At 42.3% G+C, this 26,909-nt stretch overlaps 1 protein-coding gene across 1 annotated transcript in view; it reads left to right on the forward strand.

The window, feature by feature from the left end:
• The window catches only part of LOC126482003 (methyl farnesoate epoxidase-like), a 150,672-nt gene that overhangs the window by 74,799 nt on the left and 48,964 nt on the right, over window positions 1-26,909 (forward strand). Inside the window, exon 4 of the mRNA XM_050105969.1 lies at window positions 6,710-6,830. Coding sequence (XP_049961926.1) covers window positions 6,710-6,830 — 121 coding nt within the window. The remainder of the gene's footprint in view (window positions 1-6,709; window positions 6,831-26,909) is intronic.

The following is a 26,909-nucleotide window of genomic DNA, read 5'->3' on the forward strand; positions in this document are numbered from 1 at the left end:
GCAGAATTGTAACAAATTGCCCCATAAATCACTATTGTTACAGCAAAACCAACAAATTTTCCCACCACCATATCACAGTAAAAGTAATACAAATTAGCCCATACATCGAAATGTTACAACAAAATTATAAAAACTTCCCTCATACATCATTATGCTACAGCAGAGTTGTAACAAATTGCATACTACATAACATGGTACAGCATCACATGGTCAAGCATTACATTCACCTTAACTGCGTTATGTCACAATACAATGTCTGAATCCATGCTATCACAGTGCTGTTATATCAGTTATGAACATGAAACAGCCAATCAAAGTGCGACATACACCCAGCCTTTACAATAAATGCCACAACAACTTCATGGATTCTGCCATCATGGATATTGGCGTTATGTGAGTAAGATCATGGATCCATGTCTGATGTCATGATGCTGTCATAGTAAAGAAGGTGTCGTTTGTGATGTCACGGATTTTGTATTGATCTGCCAATGTGATGTTATGTATCTGGATGGTCGTTTTATCTTGTTGGAACAAGTCTGAACTTCTGAACTTAGGGGTATCAGTAAGTATCAATTTATTGACTGATTGGTTTTGATTACTGGAATAACTCACAACTTAACAGAAGTAGTATGTGACTTGCTTGGTATATATCTAGCAGTTTGTTACAATTTTGTGTAACAATGACGATGTTTGACCATTTTTTGTTGCAATATTGCAATGTATGGGATAATTTGTTATAATTTTTGCTATAACAGGAATAATATTGTACAGTTTTTCTGTAAAATGGGCATTTCTTTTTACAGTTTCGAAGCATGAGGCAATTTATTGCAATGTCATTAGCTGCTTATTTGTAACTAAATAAGTTGCTGGCATCTCCAGTGGCTGTCTATGAAACCTCCAGTAGCAGCCATCCCTGGTAGCTGACACCACTGCCAGCAACTGCAGTCACACACTGTCAGATAGTAGTGTTACAATATGTTTAAAAATTTTCATTGAACCACCCTGAAAGGTGACCACTATTGACCCACACTGTAAATTGGTCATCAATGGCCGACCCCAGAAAATTACCATCATTGCACCATCCTGTGTTATTTGTTATGCTTGTACTCTTTTGTTATAACTTAGCAATGGATAGGACAATCTGCTACAGTTCTGGGGTAACAGCGATTATGGTTCAGTTTGTCACAATTTGCTGCAATAAACTATGTAAACAGGATTTTGTGACAATCTCGTATAACAGTGATAATGTATGAGGCACATTATTACAGTTTTCCGTAACATAGTGATATATATGGCAATTTCTTACAACTTTGCTGTAAACTTTTGATGTATGGGATTTCGTATTTTAATCTCCACTGTGTGGCAAACGTTTTGCACTACAAGGCACAGTTAATCTTGGTCTTGGGGTCACTATGATATTTAGATTATGCCAGTTTTATCTGAACTGAGGCCCGTTTTTCTCAATAAAACTACTATATTTAGGATCAATAGCACAATTTCTTATCAAAACAGTCCATTCTCCACCTATTCATGCAATAACTGACGCTAAAATTGTGCTTAGAAGAATGAAGTGCTTAAGTAAAAGAGTACAATTAAAATCAGTCCAAAGTTGCAGATCTTACGTTTTTTAATCACTCGATGACTAGTTTCAGGCTAAGACCCAATTTCAGATCATATTAGAAAGATGTGATAACTTAGGAATGGATGGAACAATTTGTTACAATCTTGCTGTAACAACGATTATGCTTCAGTTTGTTTTAATTTGCTGCAATAAACTATGTATGAGGCATTTCGCGACAATCTTTATCACGGTGGTAATGTATGAGGCACATTCTTACAGTTTTGCTGTAAGGGTGAATCAAAAAAGTAAAATTTGCAATTTTGGATTGGTTTTCGTTGTACTGATTAAGAAGTTGCTGACCCAGAGCTATTCCAGCATGCTTGAACTTCGTAAGTAAAAGAAATTTCTGTTGCTGGTTGGGGCAATCGCTATTTCATGAACCAATAACATCCATTAACTGGTGGCAAGCAGTCAGATCGTACAGCTATGGTAATTCCAATACGTTTGATCAGCAGTTGTGCTTAAGTGAGTTTTGTAATGTTATGTGACAAATTTTAAATGTGCTTTGGTTTGTTCTACAGATATCCAACTGTGGTAACCGCCACTGTACCTTACCTGTGAGTTTCATCAGTAGTGCCAAGATATAGTCGTAGTGATGTTTTTAAAATCCTGTAGAACAATTAAGTTACGATAATAGTTCCATCTGTGTGTTGTACTCGAAATCGTACATATTTTGAGAAATTTTATTTTTGTGCAAAGTTCAAATTTTTGTTCAAAGTCAGAGGTCTGTAAGCAACCTTCATGTATTTTTGTGCTCTAAGTCTTTACTTATATCGATAAATAATTTTATTTTGGTCCAAAGATCGGATATTTGTTTTGAATCAGAGATGAGGGGTGCAAAGAGATACTAAGTTCAATATCTGTGTGTGGAAAATTGTCCATCTTTTTTTTTGGCATTGTTACCTTGTACATGGTGCATCACAAAATTATATTTGCATATTATGGAAATATGTAGTTCATATATAACAATGCTATAGAGATCTCAGCAAATCAACTTCTACGTTAATAAAATATTGCTTGGCCATGTTGTGTGTTTTTAATCTCGTATTTGGAGCAATACAATCAGATTTTGGTATTATTTATTAGTCGATAATGGAAGTAAAGTACGCAAAAGCTTTAGTAAGCTTGGCACGATATATCCAACCAGTAAATGTCGCTGCCTTCCTTGGAAGCTCGGTTTTTGTTCAAGACATTGGGTAGGCTTAGATGAAACACAAAACATATCAATATCAGCCAGTGGATATATACGATTGTATTTTTATACTGTAGAAGTTGATGTATTTTGTTTCCCCCCATCCCCTAAAGATTTCTAGGTGATGTGACACGTTAGTGAAAAGCTTCTAAAAGTTTTTGACTTATGTTTTTGACATAGAAATACTATAAATTTAACATTTGCATATTTTGATCGACATTTTAAATGTGAAGTTAACATTGTGACACATGAGTTAAACATTGTGTGCTTTGTTAACTTCTTCCCCTGAAGGTGGTACTTGGTAAGATTTTTTTAGTTCATACCTTCATTTATATCTGGGATAAAATGTCAACTGCCTACTTAGCATACTAAATGTGTTTTCTGTTGGTATAATAAATTGAATGTGGAATTGGCAATGTTACAATTGTTTACTCGCAGTAATACAGCTGCCTATTTGTTTGTGTATGTATTTGCCTGCTTGTTAGAGTATTTTAACCTATATGTGTTTTGTGTAATTATACGCTTGGTAAGCCTCATTTACGCCTAAAATCAAAATGCCCAACTCCCTATGTAGGATGTTGATTTTTATCACATATATTATTAAACAATTTAGACATTGTTGTGGCTCTGATGCAACTAATTTGAGAGTCCACAATCATGTTATAGGCATTAATTATGATGATTGTTTTAGATTTGGAAGTGACATTGACATAACCATTTTACTGACGAATTGTATGTATTTTTGCTGATCTTTTAGGTGTGCAATTAATATTGCACCTCGTGATAAGCTTCAAGTGTTTTACAGAACAATTAAGATGTGGAAACATTTAATTCAAGGGACCATTGGGCCTTACACCAAGTGTGGTACAGGAATAGAGCTATGGACATTCAACAAGTGCCGCTTAAATCACAAATAAGATCACAACTGACAGTTTAAACCGGTACTGCCAAAATTTTTAAGTATTTTGATAAACAATAGAACACTTGTAAACATGATTCCAATTTGTGCAATATTCAGAAGAATCTTACGTATTGTTGAAATGGAAATATTGCAGTGTTATCAGTATCACATTTTTCGGATCATTACGTAAATTTCAAATAGTTTAGGTATTTTGAATGTAGCATCTAATGGCTACTGCCACAAGTGAACTGGTTCCATCATTATAAACTCTTTTCAATTTCTTAATTTTTTAAATTTTGTTTTAAATATCCCACTATAACAACTGAGTTAGTTCCGTCATGCTGCGTCTTTGACTTCTCCACCACTCCCATCTTGATGACATGTGTTTAAGGTCATTGATAAGTGTCTTTCCAGTGGCATGTAGGCAACCCACTCTAGCTCTTACACTTTTGAAGGCGCAAAATAGGACAGGTAATAGGTAGCTATATTAATTGTGGGATGGGAACTTGTTTTAGAACTCTGTTCTTTCCAGCTAAGTTCTAGCTAGCAGTGAAGGGAGACAAATGTGCTTTTTATCTGTCATGTGCTCTTATGTGTTCTGGTATCATATTTCTTGTAGAGCTCAGTTCTTTTCCAGCAGAATATAAGGAGCTGGTACTTAGGTAAAGAGGTTCCCATTTTGGAATATTTGGGAAGATTACCGGTTTTGGTACCTTCCATACAGCAAGGTAACCTTCCCCTAAATCTTGGTTTTTCCTTAGAGATTTTATGTAGCTTTGAAAAGGTGGCTTTAAATTGAAGCACATTTTTATTGTGTTTGTGGGATAATATATCTCAGAAAAAAATATGAAGGCACAGTGGATATGCATATATCAGAGAATGGGTGAAACCGATACAACTCCACGATTTGTTCGATATAGAGGAATGTTTCGTTCTACTATCATAATACAATGCTTTCCTCCACCTCCCAGCCGGGGGCGGAGGGGGGGGGGGGCGGGGGGAATGGGAGTAATGTAAAATGTTTCCAAATGCGGATATCTGGAGGGGATTTCTGGTTGTGTCGTACAGTTAATAACAAAGGGAAACGTCCTAATAAGCTCGCTTGGAACCAAAGTACTGGAATGATGAGAGAGAGAGAGAGAGAAAGAGAGAGAAATAGAGAGAGAGGAGAGAGAGAACGATAGACACAGAGGAATCGTCAGTACTGGCCTTCACATTTACGCATCTGCCTCCATAGTTCAGAAATGCGTAATGGTATCATTCAATAGCAATATTATTTTGTGTTACTAAGAACATTGCATGTAATTTTAATTTCGTTCTCTAGCCACTCAACGGTGAATGAGGTAGTTTTTCTCCCTATGTCGACAATACGGCGGCACGGGATATTGTAACTGATTCAAAGAATAAAAGCAGGAGTAAAGGATCACCTGTAGCACCATCATCTCTATCAGCATCATTACCAGTATCGGCACTTCCATAGCAATATAGAATCTCATCATCAGCACCAGCAAACCACAAAATCAACCACTGTGAAAAAATGTTATGTAAAAAATCACACATCATAACCAGAACTTTTATTGGACATTCATATACTGTTTGCGTCTTCTTCTTTTGTTGCAGGCCCGCTAAGGACAACATTTAAGCCGATAAGTCATCTTTATGCTTTCTCCAATACTCCAGTTGCTCACTTATTCCTTTCTGCTCTTCTGCTGTCTATTTTCTACCCTTCCTTTTTTGAAACGTTTTGGCTTGTAAATCTTCTTGTCTCTTAATTATGTTTCTATTTTTTCTTTCGTTTTCAATTTCATGCATATATGTGCCAGTTCTTTTTAGATGTTCATCTACTTTCATAAGCCAGAGAGGCTTAGTTTTTAAGTTTTTAAAATGCTGTTTAATTTTCTCTTCAATAAATTACGACTCATTCTTAGGATGTGCCCACAGGATATCAGTCTTATTTTCCTAACTGTACCTGTAATCTTCCTTGAACGATTTTAAAGCACTGTGTTACTTTAATTTAAATGTTTCTACTGTTGTTCTATTTCCTAATATCTTCCTCAAAACCCTGTTTTCTGACTTCTTCTTTTTCTTTGTTGTTCGTAAAGTAAATGTTTCTGATGTATATGTGCATTCTGGCTGAACCGTGTAATGATGAATTTTTGCACTTCTAGAGAATGTGTTTTTATTATAAACATATTTTGTTAGCATCTTTTGTAATATTGCATTGATGCCTTCTCTTTCAGCTACATCAGCTAGGATGACTTACCCTGTACTTTGTATACTTGAGTAGTACTAATATATCTCCTCATTAAATTGTAACAGTACAGCTAATGGATGGAAGTAACCACTATCAGTCAGCCCTAAAAGTGAAATAAATTAGAACAAAGAAAAAAAGAGGCATACTAGCACTCATTATCCCACAATCTATCTTGAAATGCAAGAGTTAAAAGTGATATATACCGCACATTTCATAGTGATTAGCAGAGAATACATGTAGATTCAAGTGTTGCAACCAACCAAGTGAAACGACAATGTAATGAGTGAGACAGGACATAATCTCAAATGGTCAAAAATGGCGTAAGATAACGATCGTGGTCTCGTTGCTTAGTCATCCTAACATTTGCTTGAAGTGATTAAAGAAAACCACGGAAAAGTTAAACGAGAGGTTTTGAACACCACCTCTCCCAGATTTGAATCCGGTGTCGCAACCAGTGCGCCAGCTCACTCCTGTGGACATGTTGAAAACAGATTCCCACCATTATTTCAAGTCGAGTTCTGGTGGTCATGAGACGACTGCTTACGGATAAGAAAACGTTTACAAAGAAGTTATGAAAAACAGACATTTTGTTGACAAGCCAAACAATTCTATATAAAAGGAAAACTTACAGCAATTTTTCGGAATGACATTTTCTCTCTTACAGTCACTCGTATAAATATCGTATTCTCGAAGATTGTAATTTTTTTCTTATGTTACAATAAAATTCCTGTAATTTTTCAGAAAATTATTGAAACCCATAAGGCAACACATACGCGTGGGAAGAAGAGTGATCTCATAGACGCACTTTTGTCCAAAATGGCAAAAGCAAAAAAGGAACAAAATGATAACACAACATTTACAGGTAAGTGACATCTGTCCTGCAAAGTGAGATTTACAACGTACTCTAAATAAAAAGTGCTCAATGAGAAGGAAGTAACCTGCCCACTTCTTGGACACCAGGAGACGCACCAGCCGCAGATAGAATCCACACGATAGATTACCGACAAGGGTCTGTGTGTCGGACAGCCTTGATATGCTTTTTAGACGGTTTCTCACATCCAACTAGGTAAACACTGGGTTGGTACCCATATCCCGCCTCAGTTACGCGATTCACAAATTCCGTCCCGGGCTATTGGGGTGGGTGGGGATGAGGGGGAGAGGTGGTATCAGGAAGCGCATACAACCACCCACTGCCACTAAGAAAACCAAATCCGACATAACATGCTGACCCCATGGAGACCCAGAATAGAGCCAGAAGGAAGGAGAATGAGGAGGAAGTACTGCCTCAGATTAAGTCACCATGCTGGAGCAGATTGCAATCGAACTTTTTGTCTGCATCCACAGGGATCTGAAAGGCAGGGATGAGTTTAGCAAGGCAGACCCTTGCCCTTTCCTGGAATATTATGTACAGACTTTAAATTCATCACAAATTTATAAAATGATTGCAATTCTACGAAAGTAAAAATTCATTTTTGCTGTGAGGGACAAATACTGTGGCTTTAGCAATCGCTACTTAATTGCAATTTGTTTGGTACTCACACTAGTGAAGTGGAATTTTCCGGGGCCCGAGAAGACGGTTTCGGCGGTATCCTGCAGTCAAAGCGGCTACGAACCTTGGTAGAACATAGTCGAAATAGAGTTGCCGTACTTTTCTCTTTAGCTTCCTGATGCAAACTATTTGAGCTGCCAAAAAGGACCGGTCACTCTTCATACCTGTTCGATGCAGTGGCCAGCCACGAATTCCTCTCGTGGACCAACCTTTTCATCTCAGAGTAGCAGCTGCAAACTTTGTTCTTAATTATTTTCGGGATGTATTCCAATCTCTGTCCTCCTCTACAGTTTTTAACCTCTACCACTCCCACTAGTACCGTGGAAGCTATATCCTGTCGTAAGAGACGTCCTATCATCCTGTCCCTTCTTCCTGTAAGTATTTTTCATGTAGTGTTTTCCTCGCCGATTCTCCAGATAACCTCCTGATTCATAACCTTATCATTCCATCTAATTTTCAACATTATTCTGTAGCACCACATCTCAAATGCTTCGATTCTCATTTCTCCGGTTTTTCCACAGTCCATGATTCACTACCATGCAATGCTATCCCCCTACGTACATTCTCAGATATTTCATCCTCAAATTAAAACCGATTTAAACTTCTCTTGTCGAGCAACGTCTTTCTTGTCAGCGCTAGTGTGCTTTTTATGGCCTCCTTGCTCCGACCATGGGTTATTTTGCTGTCTAGGTAGCAGAATTCCTTACCCTGTCTACTTCGTAGTCCTTAATTCTGATGTAAAGTTTCTCGCTGTTCACAATTCTGCTACTTCCCCTACTTTTGTCTTTCTTCGATTTACCTCTCAATCCATATTCTGCACTTGTCAGACTCTTCATGCCATTCATCAGATTCTGTAATTCTTCTTCTCTTTCACAAAGGATAACGATGTCATCAGCGAATCTTATCATTGATATCCTTTCAACATACCTTTTTTCCCATTCTAGAACCTTCCTTTTATTTCTGTAATTGCTTCTTTGATACATGGGGGGAACTATAGTAGCAAAAGACCACATCCCTCTCTTATACCCTTTTTAATCCGAGCACTTCCTTCTTGTTCTTGCAGTCTTATTGTTCCCGTTTTGTTCTTATACTTATTGTGCATTACCCGTCTTTCCCTACAGCTTAACCGCTATTTTCCTCAGAATTTCAAAGATCTTGCTCCATTTTACATTTTCGAACGCGTTTTGCAGGTCAACAAGTCTCATGAAGATCTCTTGGTTTTTCTTCAGTCTTGCTTAAGTTTTCAACCGCAATGTCAGAACTGCCTCCCTGGTGTCTCTACCTTTCCTAAGCCAAACTGATCGTCATCTGACAGGTCCTCAATTTTCTTTTCCATTTTTTGTGTATTATTCTTGTCAGCAACTTATGTGCAAGAGCTGTTAAAGTGATTGTGCTATAATTCTTGCACTTGTCGGCTCTTGCAGTTTTCGGAATTGTGTGGATGATGTTTTTTCGAAAGTCTGATGATGTATCGTTAGACTCGTATACTCTACACACCATCGTGAATCATCGTTTTGTTGCCACTTCCCCCAATGCTTTTGGAAATTCTAATAGAGTGGTATATATCCCTTTTGCCTCATTTAATCTTAAGTTTTCCATAGCTCTTTTAAATTTTGATTCTAATAATGGGTCCCCTATCTCTTCCTTATCGACTTTTGTTTCTTCCCCTATCGCATCATCAGACGAGTTCCCTCTCTCATATAGGTCTTCAGTGTACTTATTCCACCTATCTGCTCTCTACCCTGCATTTAAAAGTGGAATTCCCGTTGTATTTTTAATGTTACCGCCCTTGCTTTTATTTCATTGAAAGTTATTTTTTTGTTTTCTTATGCTGAGTCACTCCTTCCGACAGTCATTCCTTTTCGATTTCTGCACGTTTATGTATTTCTTCCTTTCGTCGTTCAACTGAAGTATTTCTTCCGTTGCCTATGGTTTCTACAGTGTTATCCTCTTTGTACTAATGTTTTCCTTCCAGCTTCTCTGACTGGCCTTTTTAGCGATGTCTATTTCTCTTCAGCCGAACTGCCTACTGAGCTGTTCATTATCACAGTACATATAGCCTCAGAGAACTTCAAGCGTATCTCTTCATTGCTTAGTACTTGTGTATCAGACTAGTATACTTGCACTAATAAGACAAATGGCGGTTTGGTGAGACTGTTTATCTCAACACACCAGAGCCATTGTAGTAGACCCTGAAGGACACTCACGACTGTGATAATTTCCAAGTGCCCTGATATATCTATGGACCCGAACTGCATCAGAGAGGAGGGAGGGAAGTATGGAATTTTAAGAACTTTGTTATCAACCCAAAGCCATCACAATGCTTTATTAAGCATGGTCCTGTTGGAGGTGGTATGCCCTTGCCTTCCTCCGCCCTTTAACTGACTTACCCAGCCAGTTACACATGGAAACTGCAGAATTCTGACCCCCGTTCCAAATCGGTAGGTTTCAAATTAAAAATACAATCTGAGGTAGAAATAGTGACAAATGACAGATAGAAATCCTGGGGCCTATCAGGATTTGAATCCCAGACATTTACGTAGGTCAGGAAGATGTCCTCACAAGATGTTGGTAACATCATTACAGAGTGCAGCACAGTTAAAGAACTAAAAATTCTGCAGTTTAGTTGACACGCCTTTTCATAAAGGCACTGCTGGAAAAAAATTATTACAACCTTGCAGAGGTTTCTGATTCGCTCATAATTTATTGCTGCAGTAGTGCTTGTAGAAAATATGAAACGATTACATCTACAGATCAATAGGACAAGCGGTTATGACGTATCAGTATCGACCAATGATGAAGCACCCATGTTAGGTCGATGTGTAGCCTCCACGGGTTGCAATGCGACGCTGGCTCTGGCATACAGTCGATCGTAGAGATGGCAACTACTGCCCTGGGACACGTTATACCACTCCTGCTCAACCTGTTCACTTAGTTCTGTAGGAATCGTTGTTTGACGAGCCGCATAAATCACTTCTCGTCCCATGGTAGCTCACTTATGCTCGACTGAGGACAAGCCTGGTAATCGTGGTGGACACGTAATTTGGTGCACCTCTTATAGAGAACTTCGAGTTTCACAGGCGGTGTGTGGACTAGCATTATCCGGTGGGGCTAACATATCACCTTCTTGTTGCAAGAATGGCAAAAGAACGGGGTAACAACTTCCTGCGGATACCGAGCGCTGGTTAGCGTCCCCTCCAGAAACACCAAAAATGAACAAGAGTTGTGGCTTATCGCATCCCAGATCCTAAGGCCTGGGGTGGCGTCGGCGTATCTTGGACGTATGTACTCTCAGAGACAGCGCTCAACAGTTCTATGTTGTACGCTCAAACGACCATCATTTGCGTGAAGGTAAAATCTGATTGCCGCGTGGGATTAGCCGAGCAGTCTAAGGCGCTGCGGTCGTGGATTGCGCGGCTGATCCCGGTGGAGGTTCGAGTCCTCCCTCGGGCATGGGTGTGTGTGTTTGTCCTTAGGATAATTTAGGTTAAGTAGTGTGTAAGCTTAGGGACTGATGACCTTAGCAGTTAAGTCCCAAAAGATGTCACACACACACACATAACATCTGATTTCAACGCTAAAGACCACAGCGTGTCATTCCATCTTCCAAGTGATCTTTTCACAGCACCAGCTGAACTATGCATGTTGATACTATGGTGTGAGTGGAAGATGGGCTAGAGTTGTGCGTCCCCGTAAGAACCGGTTCGCAACAGTTTGTGTTGACACACCTGGACTCACAACCACTCTTATCTGTGCTGCGGTAGCTGTACGATCTGTAATTGTTGCCCTTACAATTCAAAGGCGTCTGTGCTCCATGGACGTCTAGGACCTCATATACAACTGTGAGAGTGTTCACGTGACCACTGATACCACCATCGTTGCACAACTGACACAGCATGTCCAACTTATTTGACATTTCCATGAAAGAACCATAATACGACGTCTTTCAAACTCGTTCAGTTGCTCGTATGAGGCACGAGTGCTCTTTGTGGCACAGTCGCCTGCTTGCTTCACACGTTTGCACCACACTGAGCCTTCTGCTACGGCTGCGGCTGCGGCTGGAACATAACGAGTAACTAAAGCTCATGTTGAGCAGGATAAGCGAAACTGAGTCGCTGTGCCTGCAGATATTGAGGTAGAGGGGAAAAAGTGGGACTCATTGGTTGGATGGATCTGGTGGATGCCAGGCGTCGAGGAAGGGTTGAGAATTCCTAATAAATTCTAAGATCGACTCAGAAGCCTGGGGACGGACTGGGTCTGTTAGTACGTCAAGTGGCAGAGATCGCCGCAGACAGGAACTGCACTCCCCTGCCGACACGCACCTGGCTGAGACCATAAAAATGTGTTCCCAGTCAGAGGGCGTGGAGACAGGGTGGCGATTTATCAGATTTAGGTCCTTTCTCGGCACTAGTGAGCGCAGGATCGGGTGGTGTCTAACGGGATCGTATAACTCGTGAGAGGAAGGGGTTTATCTGTGAGCAGTCCCTCTTATCGGGTAGACACACATGGCGCTCTGGTAACTATGCCGCTATGCTATCTGTTGGAGGATGGCATTGAAACTACTATCAGTAAATCTATTATCTCTCAGGTGGCATATGCGGCCATCGGATCAAAACCAACGTCTTCTTTCCAGGTGTACACATTTTTTTTCCGGCGCTGTAACTTGCAGCAACTGGTGAAAGATATTTATGTTCGTTTCTGAACAACGCTACTTCTGCACTCCCCTAGCAACTTAAAGATGAAATAAGTTAATATGTTATTAATTAACGTAGTCTGCACCCAAGTATCTAAATAGCTCACAGGTGAATGGCTGGATGTAGTGTCCAACAGTCACATTATTTCAGCAAGCAACCACTTTGCCATCATCAGGTGGAGGTGAAGTACGTGCTGTGCTCTGGGCCGAGCCACTCTGCATACATTCTTCCACTGATGCTCGTCTTGCAACTTGCATGTACTCCACTGTCAAGTTTTTTGACGGCTGCGGCTTTATGCTATGATCAGCATGGGGACAGAGGGCAGCTGTGTTTTATTGAAGGACGGCTTACATATCTAAAAAAGGTCAATTTTCTGGTACCTGAGGATGTGACTTTATAGTCACGGTACTAGTTGTGAATCCGTAGGAAGGTAATACATCTTCTTACGACAACTGTTACGGTTATTTATTTATTTAAATGGATCTCTACAGCTGCGGCTGCCCCACTCGCCAAGTGATCATGAGAAGCGCTGATGAACTGACTGCTGAGTGGAGAGCTTGGTGCTTCTGTCTTTTACCGCCTCCCTCCGCCTTGCTGCTCTCCGTCCGTGCCCAATATCTCCTCCCTCATTTCTCCCACAGACAGGTTGCTCCGTCCTCGGTTCGTGCACAGTTATAAGTACTGAGGTACCTCTCCTGTTCCTCCACTTACGCTAAAGTAAGTTTGTTGTGGGATGTAGCCTTCCTCCTCTCAATCAGATCAATGGCCGGTTCCCGTGCATAGACAGTAGCCACTACCATTATTTATCATCAGTTCCCTTATTCGAATCTCTGTAAATTCTACAATTACAGAGTCTCAGAAGTTATACATCTATGTCAGAACCTTGGTCTGGTCGTTATCATTCCATGTAATTCCGATAGGCCATGTTCTGCGACTGCCGGCTTGTTAGGCTGCTTCAATCTGGCATGCCATTAGTGTGCTCGGCAATGATCTTCAACTGTACCCACCGTCTGCCTTATGCACTTTTTTTTTTTTGGGGGGGGGGGGGGTTCCCATCAGTCTTCTGACTAGTCTGATGCGACCCTACACGAATTCCTCTCTTATGGCGACATGTTCATCTCAGAGCAGCACTTGTAATCTCAGTGCGCAGTTATTTGCTGGATGCTTCAATATCTCTGTCTTCCTCTACAATTTTCACCTTCTACAGCTCTTTCTAGTACCATGGAGGTTAATCCCCGTTGTCGTAACAGACGTCCCTTCTTCTTATAAGTGTTTCTGATACAGTCCTTTCCTCGCCGATTCTCCGGTAAAATTGCTAAAATTAATCAAGCTATCAACTATGGTCCTCAGTCCTTACTTTATCAGTCCACCTAATTTTCAACGTTATTCTGTAGCACCACATCTCGAATGCTTCTAGTCTCTTTTGTTCGGGTTCTCCCATAGTCCATGTCTCACTACCATCCAATGCTGTTCTCTAAACGTACTTTCTTAGAAATTTAGTCCTCAAATTAAGGCCTGTGTTTGACACTAGTAGATTTCTCTTGTCCAGTAATGTCCTTTTTGCCAGAGTTATTCTCATTTTCATATCCTCCTTGCTCCGACCGTCACCGGCTATTTTGCTACCCAGGTAGCACAATTCCTGAACTTCCTCTACTTCGTGATCATCAACCCTGATGTTAACTTTCTCGCTATTTGCATTTCTGCTACTTCCCACAACTTTCGTCTTTCTTCGATTTACTCTCAATACATATTCTGTACTCGTCAGGCTCTTCATTCCATTCAGCAGATCCTGTAGTTCTTCGTCTCTTTCACAGAAGGTGGTAATGTCATCAGCGAATCTTATCATTGATATCCTTTCAACATAAACTTTATCCCATTCTAGAAATTTCCTTTTATTTCTGTAATTGTCTCTTCAATATATGGCTTGAACAACAGCAGTGAAAGACTACATCCCTGTCTTACACCCTTTTCAATCAGAGCGCTTCCTTCTTGTTCTTGAAGCCTTATTGTTCCAGTTTGGTTCTTATGTATATTGTGTATTACCCGTGTTTCCCTACAGCTTACCCCTATTTTCCTCAGAATTTCTAACATCTTGAATCATTTTACATTGTCGAACGCTTTTCCAGGTCGACAAATCCTATGAAAGTTTCTTGGTATTCCTTCAGTCTTGCTTCCGTTTTCAACCGCCACGTCATACCTGCCCCTCTGGTGCCTTTACCCTCCATACTGATCGTCATCTGACAGTTCCTCAATTTTATTTTATTTTCCTTCAGTCTTGCTTCCGTTTTCAACCGCCACGTCATACCTGCCCCTCTGGTGCCTTTACCCTCCATACTGATCGTCATCTGACAGTTCCTCAATTTTATTTTCCGTTATTCTGTACATTATTCTTGTCAGGAACTTGTATACAACTACTTATTCGAGAATATGCTGAGCGTCGATGGTGGACAGAGCGAATCGCCGATTGGCGGGTGGGCTAGGAGAGAAAAACGCCACGCCAGCTTCTGTCAGTCAGTTCGTCAGTGTACCTCATGATGGCAGCACTGTCGCTATCCGAACTATTCTAGCTTCTGGACACTGACTTTCGATGTGCTCGAAATATGTATATAACCTCTTTGCATAGGTATAGGACGCTGTCTGGTACACTTTGGTGTATATGGTCGTATGGACGTACTGCACAGTTATCTAGTTGCATCCGCAATCTAGCGTATGGAACTTGCAAAGTAGTGAAGGGGTGATTTAGCAGTGATGCAGAAACTGGGAATTGTTCTACCGTGTCATTGACTGACGTTGAAATTACGGAACAACATGTAAAGTTGCTAAAATTAATCAAGCTATCAACTATGGTCTGTATTACAGAACATCGTCTCATACCAACGATGTCTTTCTCACCCCGTTCGTCCTCTGGGTACCGCATAATGATTGACTGACAACACTCGGTTGAGATGGAGGGAGCCTTAGCAGAACCCTGAATATCTGCTACGTGTCACTGTGCAGCATGCAATTGTTTGGAAGCATTCCTCGACGCTGCAGACTCGTCCTGTTTTCATAAGGTGCGATGCCTTCCACGTGTTTTTACTTTTATTTTTTTCGCCAACATGATAACAGTACTACTTCTTATTTGTACCACCTCACACGTGTTGTGAACAGCACCTTCCGGCGATGGTCAACACTGAAACAGTAATCATGTACATTATTGCAGAATAAGGGAGCAATGCTCTTCCAAATGGAACATCGAGACATTCGCTACCCTGTCGCTGGAGAAGATGATATTAACTGTACAGTCTGATAGCTGTTGGAAGTTCTCTACAATACCACAAGCTCTTCCAGTTTCCATATGTTGCAATGTCTTCCACATTTTTGTCAATGAGAAACATCGCCACTGTGTTTTATTTCTACCAGCCCGTATCTGTGGTAGCAGTATAGTTTACGCCATGTGATGTTCAGCTTTCTGTGAGAGCCAAAGGATCGAAACTCGTTAATGTCAGTTTATTAGCAGGTAACACAGACCTCCAAGTCATTCTAGAAAAAAGCAAAGTGTATGGCGGTGTACACAGATTGGATGTGTGACAAACGAATGTATTACAGTGCTTATGAAGGAACAATACACGAATCCTCTCGTGTGATCGATAGTCTGTCGGATATGGTCCTCCTACACTACAGATGAAGAACGTTTACAAAAAAACGTTCAAATGTGTGTGAAATCTTATGGGACTTAACTGCTAAGGTCATCAGTCCCTAAGCTTACACACTACTGAACCTAAATTATCCTAAGGACAAACACACACACCCATGCCCGAGGGAGGACTCGAACCTCCGCCAGGACCAGCCGCACAGTCCATGACTGTAGAGCATCAGACCGCTCGGCTAATCCCGTGCTGGGCGAACGTTTACATTGGTCTTTAGAAGCCACTTCGATCACGAGCAACCTTCCCCAATGAACCGACACGTGTATATTTAATAGGGTCGCCACATATGGTCAGCGGCAGAAAGCACACTGTATTTGTTTCGGATTTATCAGAAGACAGGGATGCGGTAATATCTTATCGAGTTCTATAACGGACGAAGTTAGAGGAGATATTATATTTCGTAAGTTTTCTCTATTGGATGGTACAAAATACTGAGGTGGGAGAGAATATTTGTGTTTTAATTGACATTTCTGAAGTTTTTACAACACAACGTTTATTTACGTGAGTCTACATGGAAATGACTGAATAACAACGAAAAGTCACAATCACAAAGCTAGTAAGAATTTCCTACTACAAGCAACAAAAGATAACTTCTAAGTGTCCCGCAAGAGTCAGAGGTAACACACATACCCTTAATTCCAAGTCCTATTTCGATGGCGAAGACGTAGTCTTCCGTGGAGACGTTCTTGCAGTCGGTATTCGGCGTGAAATGACGTCCGGACCTGGTTCTAGCCTTTAAATAGTATTGGACAGCCAGTCAGATGTTGCTGTAGTAATACTTCCTGAAGGCCATCTCGAACTCCCTCTGAATGAAGTAGTAAGCGGAATGTCTGTTTCCAAAACAGCCGATATTTGTCATTGCTTACGCCTTTGTGCTTAGGCAACCTCGGTCCTATGTCGTGTTAGATGTGTTGCCGGCCCTCAGGGGCTACCTTGGCGACGGCGTAACAATTTGGGTGACGGATATGAATGCACCCTGAGAGACGCAGATCTCCTTTGGATGCAGTACCTGTATGTAGTTTGAGATGTAGCGCAGTGTAGCAGCAAAATCGCTATCCTTCTTCCATGCCCTCAATGATGTGGAGTCTTCCTAATTTTCCCAACAAGAAACATCAACATAATTTTCTACCAATTCGAGTTGCAAGGGAAAGCTTCGCTTGGCGCTTGCCTTACTGTACACACTGACGGAGCTATATGTTATCATTTCCACCGAGGGGTCAAAGCGCGGTGCTGTTGCGTTAATTCAGCTCATCTTGTTTCTCCAAGAATACAGAAGGTCTTAGAATAGCGCTCTCTGACTTACACTCAGGTCCGACTGAAATTGGGACGATCACATGGACGTAACTGCAGGGAGGCCAGGGCAGAAACTGAGGAACTGTTACAAGATGCAGAGGGCCTGTCTAAGAAAACAGCACTTGAGTTTTTACTAAATGGGATATTTAGCATATAGGTTCGAAAAAGGTGACTTGTGCAATGTTACGTGACTTTATGCTTAAATACAGACCTACTATTTTATCAGTTGATTTGTTTTCACCACGTAACGCCCGCTGTTTACGTCCTTCATCGTTGCTGAGCGATGTATCACGTTTCGTTCTGACGCCGCAACTCTTCCTTTCCTATATCTTTACTACTTTTTATCTACATAAATGATGAACTATTGGTTTTGCCGTTTAACAACTTTTTAATAACTGTGGAAGTATTACAGGCATAGGGTCCCACCTAATGTGTCAGCCGCCTGAAGTTTACAAGATTAGTAAGGGAAAAAAACGCCCAAAGAAGTGGGCTACGGAAACACTAAGGAATGAGGAGATACTCTTGAAGTTCTCTGAGGCTATAGATACTGGCACAAGCAATAGCTCAAACCACAGTTACGTTGAAGAGGAATGGACGTCTCAAAAAAGGGCAATTACAGAAGTTGGGAAGGAAGACATAGGTACAAAGAAGGTAACTGCGAAGAAACCATTGGTAACACAAACAAAAACTTCAGTTGATCGATGAAAGAAGGCAGTAGAAATATGTCAACGAACTTCAGTAATAGAGAAACAAAAGTCACTTAAGAATGAAATAAATAGAACGTGCAGGGGAACAAATGCGGAAGTCAAAAAAACCTTTGGTGAAATTAAAAGCAAGGGTGGCAGCATTAAGAGTGCAATGGAAATTCCACTATTAAATGCAAAGGAGAGAGTAGATAGATGGAAAGAGTACATTGAAGGTCTCTATGAGGAAGAAGGCTTGTTTGAAACAGGAGTCGATGTAGAAGGGATAGTGAATCCACTATTAGAAAAAGAATTTAAAAGGGCTTTGGAAGACTTACGATCGATTAAGGCAGGAGGGATAGACAACATTCCATCAGAATTTCTAAAATAATTGGGGGAAGTGGTAACAAAACGATTATTACGCTGGTGTGTAGAATGTATGAGTAAGTCGATATATCAGCAGACTTTCGGAGAAATATCAGCCACACATTTCCGACTGTTGCAAAAGCCCACAAGTGCGAGAATTATCGCACAATCAGTTTAACGACTCATGCATACAAGCTGCTGACCAGGATAATACACAGTAGAATGGAAAAGAAAACTGAGGATATGTTAGATGACAATCAGTGTGGCTTTAGAAAAATAAAGGCATTAGAGAGGCAACTCTGACGCGGTTGATAATGGAAGCAAGACTAAAGAAAAGTTAAGAGAAGTTTATAGGATTTGTCGACTTGGAAAAATAAGGGTAGGCATAGGGAAAGACGAGTAATATACAATGTATACAAGAGTCACGAAGGAATAATAAGAGTGGAAGATGAAGACCGAAGTGCTCGGATTACAAAGGACGTAAGACAGGGATGTGGTCTTTCGCCCCGACAATTCAATCGACACATCGAAGAAGCAATTACAGGAATAAAAGAAAGTTACAAGAGCTGAATTAAAATTCAAGATGGAAGGATATGACATAATATTCGCTGATGACATTGCTATCCTTAGTGGAAGTGAAGAAGAATTACATGATCTGCTGAATGGAATTTATATGCCAATGGGTAAAGAATATGGACTGACAGTAAATCGGGGACAGACGAAAGTAATTAGAAGTAGCTTGAATGAGAAAAGCGAGAAACTTAACATCACGATTGGTGATGACGAAGTAGATGAAGTTAAGGAATTCTGATACCTAGGCAGCAAAATAATCCGCGACGGTCGGAGCAAGGAGGACATCAAACGCAGACTAGCAAAGTCAAAAACGGCATTTCTGGACAAGAGAAATATACTACACTCCTGGAAATGGAAAAAAGAACACATTGACACCGGTGTGTCAGACCCACCATACTTGCTCCGGACACTGCGAGAGGGCTGTACAAGCAATGATCACACGCACGGCACAGCGGACACACCAGGAACCGCGGTGTTGGCCGTCGAATGGCGCTAGCTGCGCAGCATTTGTGCACCGCCGCCGTCAGTGTCAGCCAGTTTGCCGTGGCATACGGAGCTCCATCGCAGTCTTTAACACTGGTAGCATGCCGCGACAGCGTGGACGTGAACCGTATGTGCAGTTGACGGACTTTGAGCGAGGGCGTATAGTGGGCATGCGGGAGGCCGGGTGGACGTACCGCCGAATTGCTCAACACGTGGGGCGTGAGGTCTCCACAGTACATCGATGTTGTCGCCAGTGGTCGGCGGAAGGTGCACGTGCCCGTCGACCTGGGACCGGACCGCAGCGACGCACGGATGCACGCCAAGACCGTAGGATCCTACGCAGTGCCGTAGGGGACCGCACCGCCACTTCCCAGCAAATTAGGGACACTGTTGCTCCTGGGGTATCGGCGAGGACCATTCGCAACCGTCTCCATGAAGCTGGGCTACGGTCCCGCACACCGTTAGGCCGTCTTCCGCTCACGCCCCAACATCGTGCAGCCCGCCTCCAGTGGTGTCGCGACAGGCGTGAATGGAGGGACGAATGGAGACGTGTCGTCTTCAGCGATGAGAGTCGCTTCTGCCTTGGTGCCAATGATGGTCGTATGCGTGTTTGGCGCCGTGCAGGTGAGCGCCACAATCAGGACTGCATACGACCGAGGCACACAGGGCCAACACCCGGCATCATGGTGTGGGGAGCGATCTCCTATACTGGCCATACACCACTGGTGATCGTCGAGGGGACACTGAATAGTGCACGGTACATCCAAACCGTCATCGAACCCATCGTTCTACCATTCCTAGACCGGCAAGGGAACTTGCTGTTCCAACAGGACAATGCACGTCCGAATGTATCCCGTGCCACCCAACGTGCTCTAGAAGGTGTAAGTCAACTACCCTGGCCAGCAAGATCTCCGGATCTGTCCCCCATTGAGCATGTTTGGGACTGGATGAAGCGTCGTCTCACGCGGTCTGCACGTCCAGCACGAACGCTGGTCCAACTGAGGCGCCAGGTGGAAATGGCATGGCAAGCCGTTCCACAGGACTACATCAAGCATCTCTACGATCGTCTCCATGGGACAATAGCAGCCTGCATTGCTGCGAAAGGTGGATATACACTGTACTAGTGCCGACATTGTGCATGCTCTGTTGCCTGTGTCTATGTGCCTGTGGTTCTGTCAGTGTGATCATGTGATGTATCTGACCCCAGGAATGTGTCAATAAAGTTTCCCCTTCCTGGGACAATGAATTCACGGTGTTCTTATTTCAATTTCCAGGAGTGTAGTATCAAAGATAGGTCTTTATTTGAGGACGAAATTTCTGAGTATGTACGTTTCGAGAACAGCATTTTATGGTAGTTAAACATGGGCTGTTGGATAATCAGAATAGAGAAGAATCGAAGCAGATGAGATGTGGTGTTACAGGAGAATATTGAAAATTAGGTGGACTGATAGGTAAGGAATAAGGAGGTTCTGCGAAGTTTCGGGAAGGAAAGGAATATGTGGAAAACACTGACAAGAAGGGCGGATAGGATGGTAGGACATCTATTAAGCAATCATGGAATAACTTCCACGATACTAGAGGGAGCTGTAGAGGATAAAAACTGCAGACGCAGACTGAGATTGGAAAACACCAGGCGTATATTTGAGGATGTAGGATGCAAGCGCTTCCCTGAAATGAGGAGGCTGGCACAAGAGAGGAATTCGTGGACCGCTTCAAACCAGTCAGTAGATTGATAGATTAATGACTCAAAAAGAAAAAGAAAAAAGAAAAGAAAGGGCAACGTAATCCCGCATTGGAAATTCGGTTGACATTTCAAACAAACGGGACCCTCGTCGTATTTCCAATACGGCAGCGGGGAATTTAACATTGCACTTAACTGGATATAAGTAAGATTTCTAATACGGTATACTGTGTACAGTAGGCGTTTTCACGCGAACAGCTGCGGCAGAGTTAAAATTGAGTACATTTTGTACTCTAAATACACTACTTGCACACTTAACATGACCACTCATGTGAGTTGATACAAACTGGACTCCCTCTTGAGATCCAGTGCCGAAATATCTCACTGTTTCTCTAAAACATTTCCGGTGAATTCTAGGACGATACCTTCAAACAGGTATCGCCAGTTACTTCCCACATGCGTAGCCGGTCGACGCTTGTGCTCCGTATCTAATGACATGAAAGGAGCGTTCAACTTCAGTTGACCTTTCTTTAATGTAATTACAGAGCACGTTTCTCCTTTGGGCAACTTACATATTGTTTCCTGGCCAAACTAGCTCATTTGCTGCTCGACATTGCAGTGGAACTTGACCCATAGCTGTACTATAGACCAAAAACCTCGGAAACAATTTTGGATGCACCCTGAGCGACGTCACGTTAGATACACAATTAGACAGCATCATCCACTACTTTCCCATCTCAAAATTACGAGAATGGAAGTTGGTTGAGTGATCGAAAGTGTCATGGTTAGAGAAGTACACAAGGCCGGGAATGTTTTGAGCACCAAGGTCAGGCATGTTGTCAGAGGTGACCAGATCGATGTTATTATGAAGTAGATTCCTCCGAAGAGCGTGAACCAAATCATCTCTTTGATAAGCATAAGAAATTGTTAGTAACAGCTTAACTCAAAGAATTAAGAAAATTACACGAACCACACGTCAATAACCCGTGTCAGCTACTGCAAAAATCTTTGGCTCCAGCTCATGTGCAATGATCAGTGGCAAAACAGTCCCTCTGAACCAGTTGAAATCTGCATTGCTTCATCACAGGATCCCTCTGCAGAATGCCCGCCACCTAGGACACCTAGGCTTGAGCAGCTATCTACGGCTATACAGAACAGCCATCGAAATACTGTATATTAATATTGGTGTAATTTAACAGAAAAGAAACAGGCATGAGACTCATCTTGAGCGATATTTGGCCAAATGCTCTAAGGGGCCTACGGGTAAATTTATTTTTGACAGACGACAGTCGTTAATTGAGTTTTATCCATGGAAGTAAAAAGAGAAGGGACGTCTCATTACGTCACACACTTGAAGTCGATGTCTGCCATCTTAACTAGCCCAAAACCTTAGGAAAGACGCGACTACTGAAGTCACACGTAGGACCATAGATCTTCTCACCAACTCGGAACGAGACAGGAACACCATCAGAAGGCTTTACCCCTGGGCACCGGCGTCTCCGCGACTGTATAGCCCCCGAAGATCCATAGGAGAGGGTTCCACTAAGCCCGATACTAAATATCATAAACTCACCAACATGTGGGATAGCCAAACATCTAGCAGAACTACTAAAACCACATGTGGGTCACACCCCACACCACGTCAAGAACTCGACAGAATTTGTGAAGGTACTCCAAGAGCTGTGCAAAGATGAGAAGGACCTATTAGTCAGCTTTGATGTTACGTCGCTTTTCTCCCGCGTGCCACTGGACGATTCCTTAGCGCTTGTCGATGGACACTTCGGTGAAGATACAATCAAATTCTTCCGACACGTGCTAACAACACCTATTTCAGATGTGTGGGGAAATTCTATGAACAAATAGACGGGGTTGCCATTGGCTCCCCCTTAGCTCCGAGTATTGCCAACCTCTACATGGAGCACTTTGAAGATGTAGCACTGGATACCGCCCGCCTTAAACCAAATGCATTCTATAGATACGCTGACGACACATTTATGGGGCGGCCACATGGCAAGAAAAACGTACAGGAGTTTCTACGTCATCTCAGTGGCATACATGAAAATACCAAGTTCACCATGGAAGTAGAAGAGAACTGATGCTTACCCTTTCTGGACATTTTAATCAACAGAAATCCGGACGGTACGTTGGGACACTCGATCTACAGGGAAAAAGACGCATACTTACCTTTATCTTAATGCTCGGAGTTTCCACCATCCGGCACAACGCAACTCGGTACGAAAGACGTTGGCACAAAGAGCCAGTTTCATCTACGACAGAGCGAGTTTGCCACTGGAATTGCAGTACCCGCGGGAAACTTTCCGAAAAAACGGCTACAGCGAGACGCGCGTTACGGACAGGCAAGAGGCGGGAGGACAAGCCAGAAGAAAGCGAAGCAAATCGTGTAACGTTCCTGCTCTACGCTGGCCCCCCAACAGCCAAAATGGCCAGAATACTGAAAAAGTACGGTATAAAAGCCATTTTCCACACAACGCGAAAAGTAAAGGACATACTTGGTTAGACTAAAGACCCTGTAGGATTACAGACGCCGGGCAGCTGCAGTATCGAGTGCGAATTTCGAAGGCAGTACGTCGGACAAACACAACGGTGTATATCACAGCGCTGTATGGAGCACATCAGAAACGTGCGAATAGGGCAAGTAAGCAAGTCCTCAGTAGCAGAGCATAGCGTTAACCAGGGGCACACCTTCAACTTTGAAGAAACGAAGAAGATGTGCAGTGCCAACAGCTTCTGGGACTCCGTCTTCAAGGAGGCAATGAAAACGTCTCCACAGCAATCTGGTCAACCGCGATAGAGGATTTCAACTTAGCGCAACGTGGATTCCACAATTGAGAAGATACGCCAGGAACGCTCCGTTCTGGAGGTGGCGGCGTCCGCGGACAGAATGGACAACGACCAGGACTCGCCGCCCGCACCAGAGCCGCACCGTGAACCCACACCACCGGCCGCGCCGCTCGGCACCCGTTTCCGGAGTCTCGTGATTGGCCCGCCTGCAAAAGAGGACAGCGGTCAAGTACGTTTATAGGACTGTGCAGCGCAGTGGACCCCTCAACGCCCCCCCACCCCAGACCACCACCCCTTCACCTGCACCTACATGGATCCCGAGTCTCCTGGCGCAGATCCGCAAAGTATCTCGGCGTAACTTTGAACTCGAGACTAACGTGGAAATCCCATATAGACGAGATCCACAGGAAGATCTGTGCCAGAATGTCAATCCTACACCCAGTCCTCAACACAACCAGCTCCCATCCCTGCTCTGTAGGACTCAAGGCCTATCAGGCCCTTACGGCCAGTAATGGAGTGTGCGTGTACTGTCTGGGGATATGCGGCGAAGCAGCACCTGGACAAACTCCAGAGACTGCAGAACCGCGTCCTCATGAGGGCACTGCACCTACCCATGGGATCCCCCACCGACGATCTGCACGCCGCTGCCGAAATCCCACTCCTCAAAGAAAGATTCCAAGATCTGGCAAGGGCTTTCCACGGGAGCTCTTCCAGATCTGGAAATAACCTCATCCACTCCTCAGGTCAGTATGACATGTCCCGCGACAAGCACAAACGCCCCATGACGTTCTTCGACGACTAAGTCGAAGAGAAAAATCCCAAAAATCTCCAAATCCTAATACCAATCCTTAATCCTTAAAATACCCAACATCTCGCCAACCTCTGGCAAGTAGTAGACACCACCAGAACACCAACACAACACATAGGCAGCCGAAACAGTCAAAGACAATCACACACTCACAACACACATTGTGGAGTAAAAGCCAACAGGCTATAAACTCCTCCATACACTTCCCCAAGGAGGGGAAAGTAAAAGGTGAGAGAGGCAGCATCCCGAGACCTTGCTTGAGGATGATGGGTACGAAATTCATCGAAATGTTTCGACAAGACGACGCCACCACTTGGCTGATCACCCGAGGAGAGTTCATAAACGTTTCTTTGTGATAACTCCTATTCCGCAGAAGATTATCTATTACCGTAAAGTGTAAATGATGTTGGTTAGGAATTAGTGACTAACATCTGTCTGTCTTTAATTGAAAAACGTAAAAACTAAAAAATGATCAGCATGGGCGAAGATTTAAAAAAAAAGAAAAAAAACTGGTTCAGTATATAATGGTTCGTTCCATATCATTAAATTTTATCATGCAAATGACAAATGGGACACGAAACTAAGTAACTAGCTATTACTACATCACAAAGCGTGGCACAGAGTTATATACTTAGAAAATCTCAAAATGAAATTCAAAAGGAAAATACGGCAGATGATCAAAGTAGACATACAGGGTGATCAAAAAGTTAGTATAAATTTGAAAACTTAATAAACCACGGAATAATGTAGATAGAGAGGTAATAATTGACACACATGCTTGGAATGACATGGGGTTTTATTAGAACAAAAAACAAAAAGTTCACAAAATGTCCAACAGATGTCGCGTAAAAGATCTCTTGCGCGCGTCGTTTGGTGATGATCGTGTGCTCAGCTGCCACTTTCGTCATGCTTGGCCTCCCAGATCCCCAGATCTCAGTCCGTGCGATTATTGGCTTTGGGGTTACCTGTAGTCGCAAGTATATCGTGATAGACCGATATCTCTAGGGATGCTGAAAGACAACATCCGACGCTAATGCCTCACCATAACTCCGGACATGCTCTACAGTGCTGTTTACAACATTATTCCTCAACTACAGCTATTGTTGAGGAATGATGGTGGACATATTGAGCATTTCCTGTAAGGAACATCGTCTTTGCTTTGTCCTACTTTCTTATGCTAATTATTGCTATTCTGATCAGATGAAGCGCCATGTGTGGGAAATTTTTAAAATTTGGTATTTTTTGGTTTGTGCCATTCCAAACATGTGTGTCAATTTGTACCTCTCTATCTACATTACTCCGTGATTTACTCAGTTTTCAAATTTATACTGACTTTTTGATCACCCGGTACATTTCAATTTTCCTACGTTTGGTTGTTCCTGAAAAACTGACAGAGTTACTGGCGAGAAATATTCCGGGAAAAGAAACAGATAGGTAGGCCTCCATCTTACACAGGTTAAGCAATCATTAAAAAAAAATACTTATATACATATTAAAGCAAATGTCCATTTTACCATTTTATGGGGTCTTAAGCGTTTGAGACCATTCCCTTAATCACATTTATAGCATTCCGCAACGGTGGAAGATGTTTAAAAAAGTATACATTTTTTGCCGGGCGCTGTGGCCTAGCGTTTCTAGGATTTTCAGTCTGGAACCGCGCGACGGATACGATCGCAGGTTCGAATCCTGCCTCGGGCATGGACGTGTGTGATGTCCTTAGGTCAGATAGGTTTAAGTAGTTCTAAGTTCAAGGAGACTGATGACCTCAGATGTTAAGTCCCACAGTGGTCAGAGCCATTTGAATTTTATATATTTTTTTCTTACCCTGTAATTGCTATTATTGGCCACACACTGAATGACACATCATAGGTAAGAATTCAAAGCGAGAATGTGTGTAAACTACAATAGGACTAATGCTCTGACAATCTAATGAAACAAGAACTCTATTCTGCATAGAGGTATACCTCTGTGCAGTTCTGTTTCTTTGACATTTCGATAGTCGTTCACTTTGTTCAAATGCACAATATGCAATAGCATGCCTTGCGTCTTTCCTTATTGCACACGTTTATGGGCTAACAAAAGAACACGTAGGTAAGGTTCTTGCACAAGTGAACATTAAAAATATTGTGTTTATGAGTTGAAAGCTGAAAATGAAACAAAGAAGAAGAAGTACCAGTAAGCAAACAAACATTAGTTTCGGAGTTCCAGCTTCATTTTCTATCTATAAAAATACAGTAAAACTGGAATAAAATGTATTACGAAAGCATCCTTTTCACATGACATACTTCTCTCGGTTATTAGAATCATTTCCACAAAAACA

This window comes from Schistocerca serialis, chromosome 5 (genome assembly GCF_023864345.2).
Source record: "Schistocerca serialis cubense isolate TAMUIC-IGC-003099 chromosome 5, iqSchSeri2.2, whole genome shotgun sequence".
NCBI lineage: Eukaryota > Metazoa > Arthropoda > Insecta > Orthoptera > Acrididae > Schistocerca > Schistocerca serialis.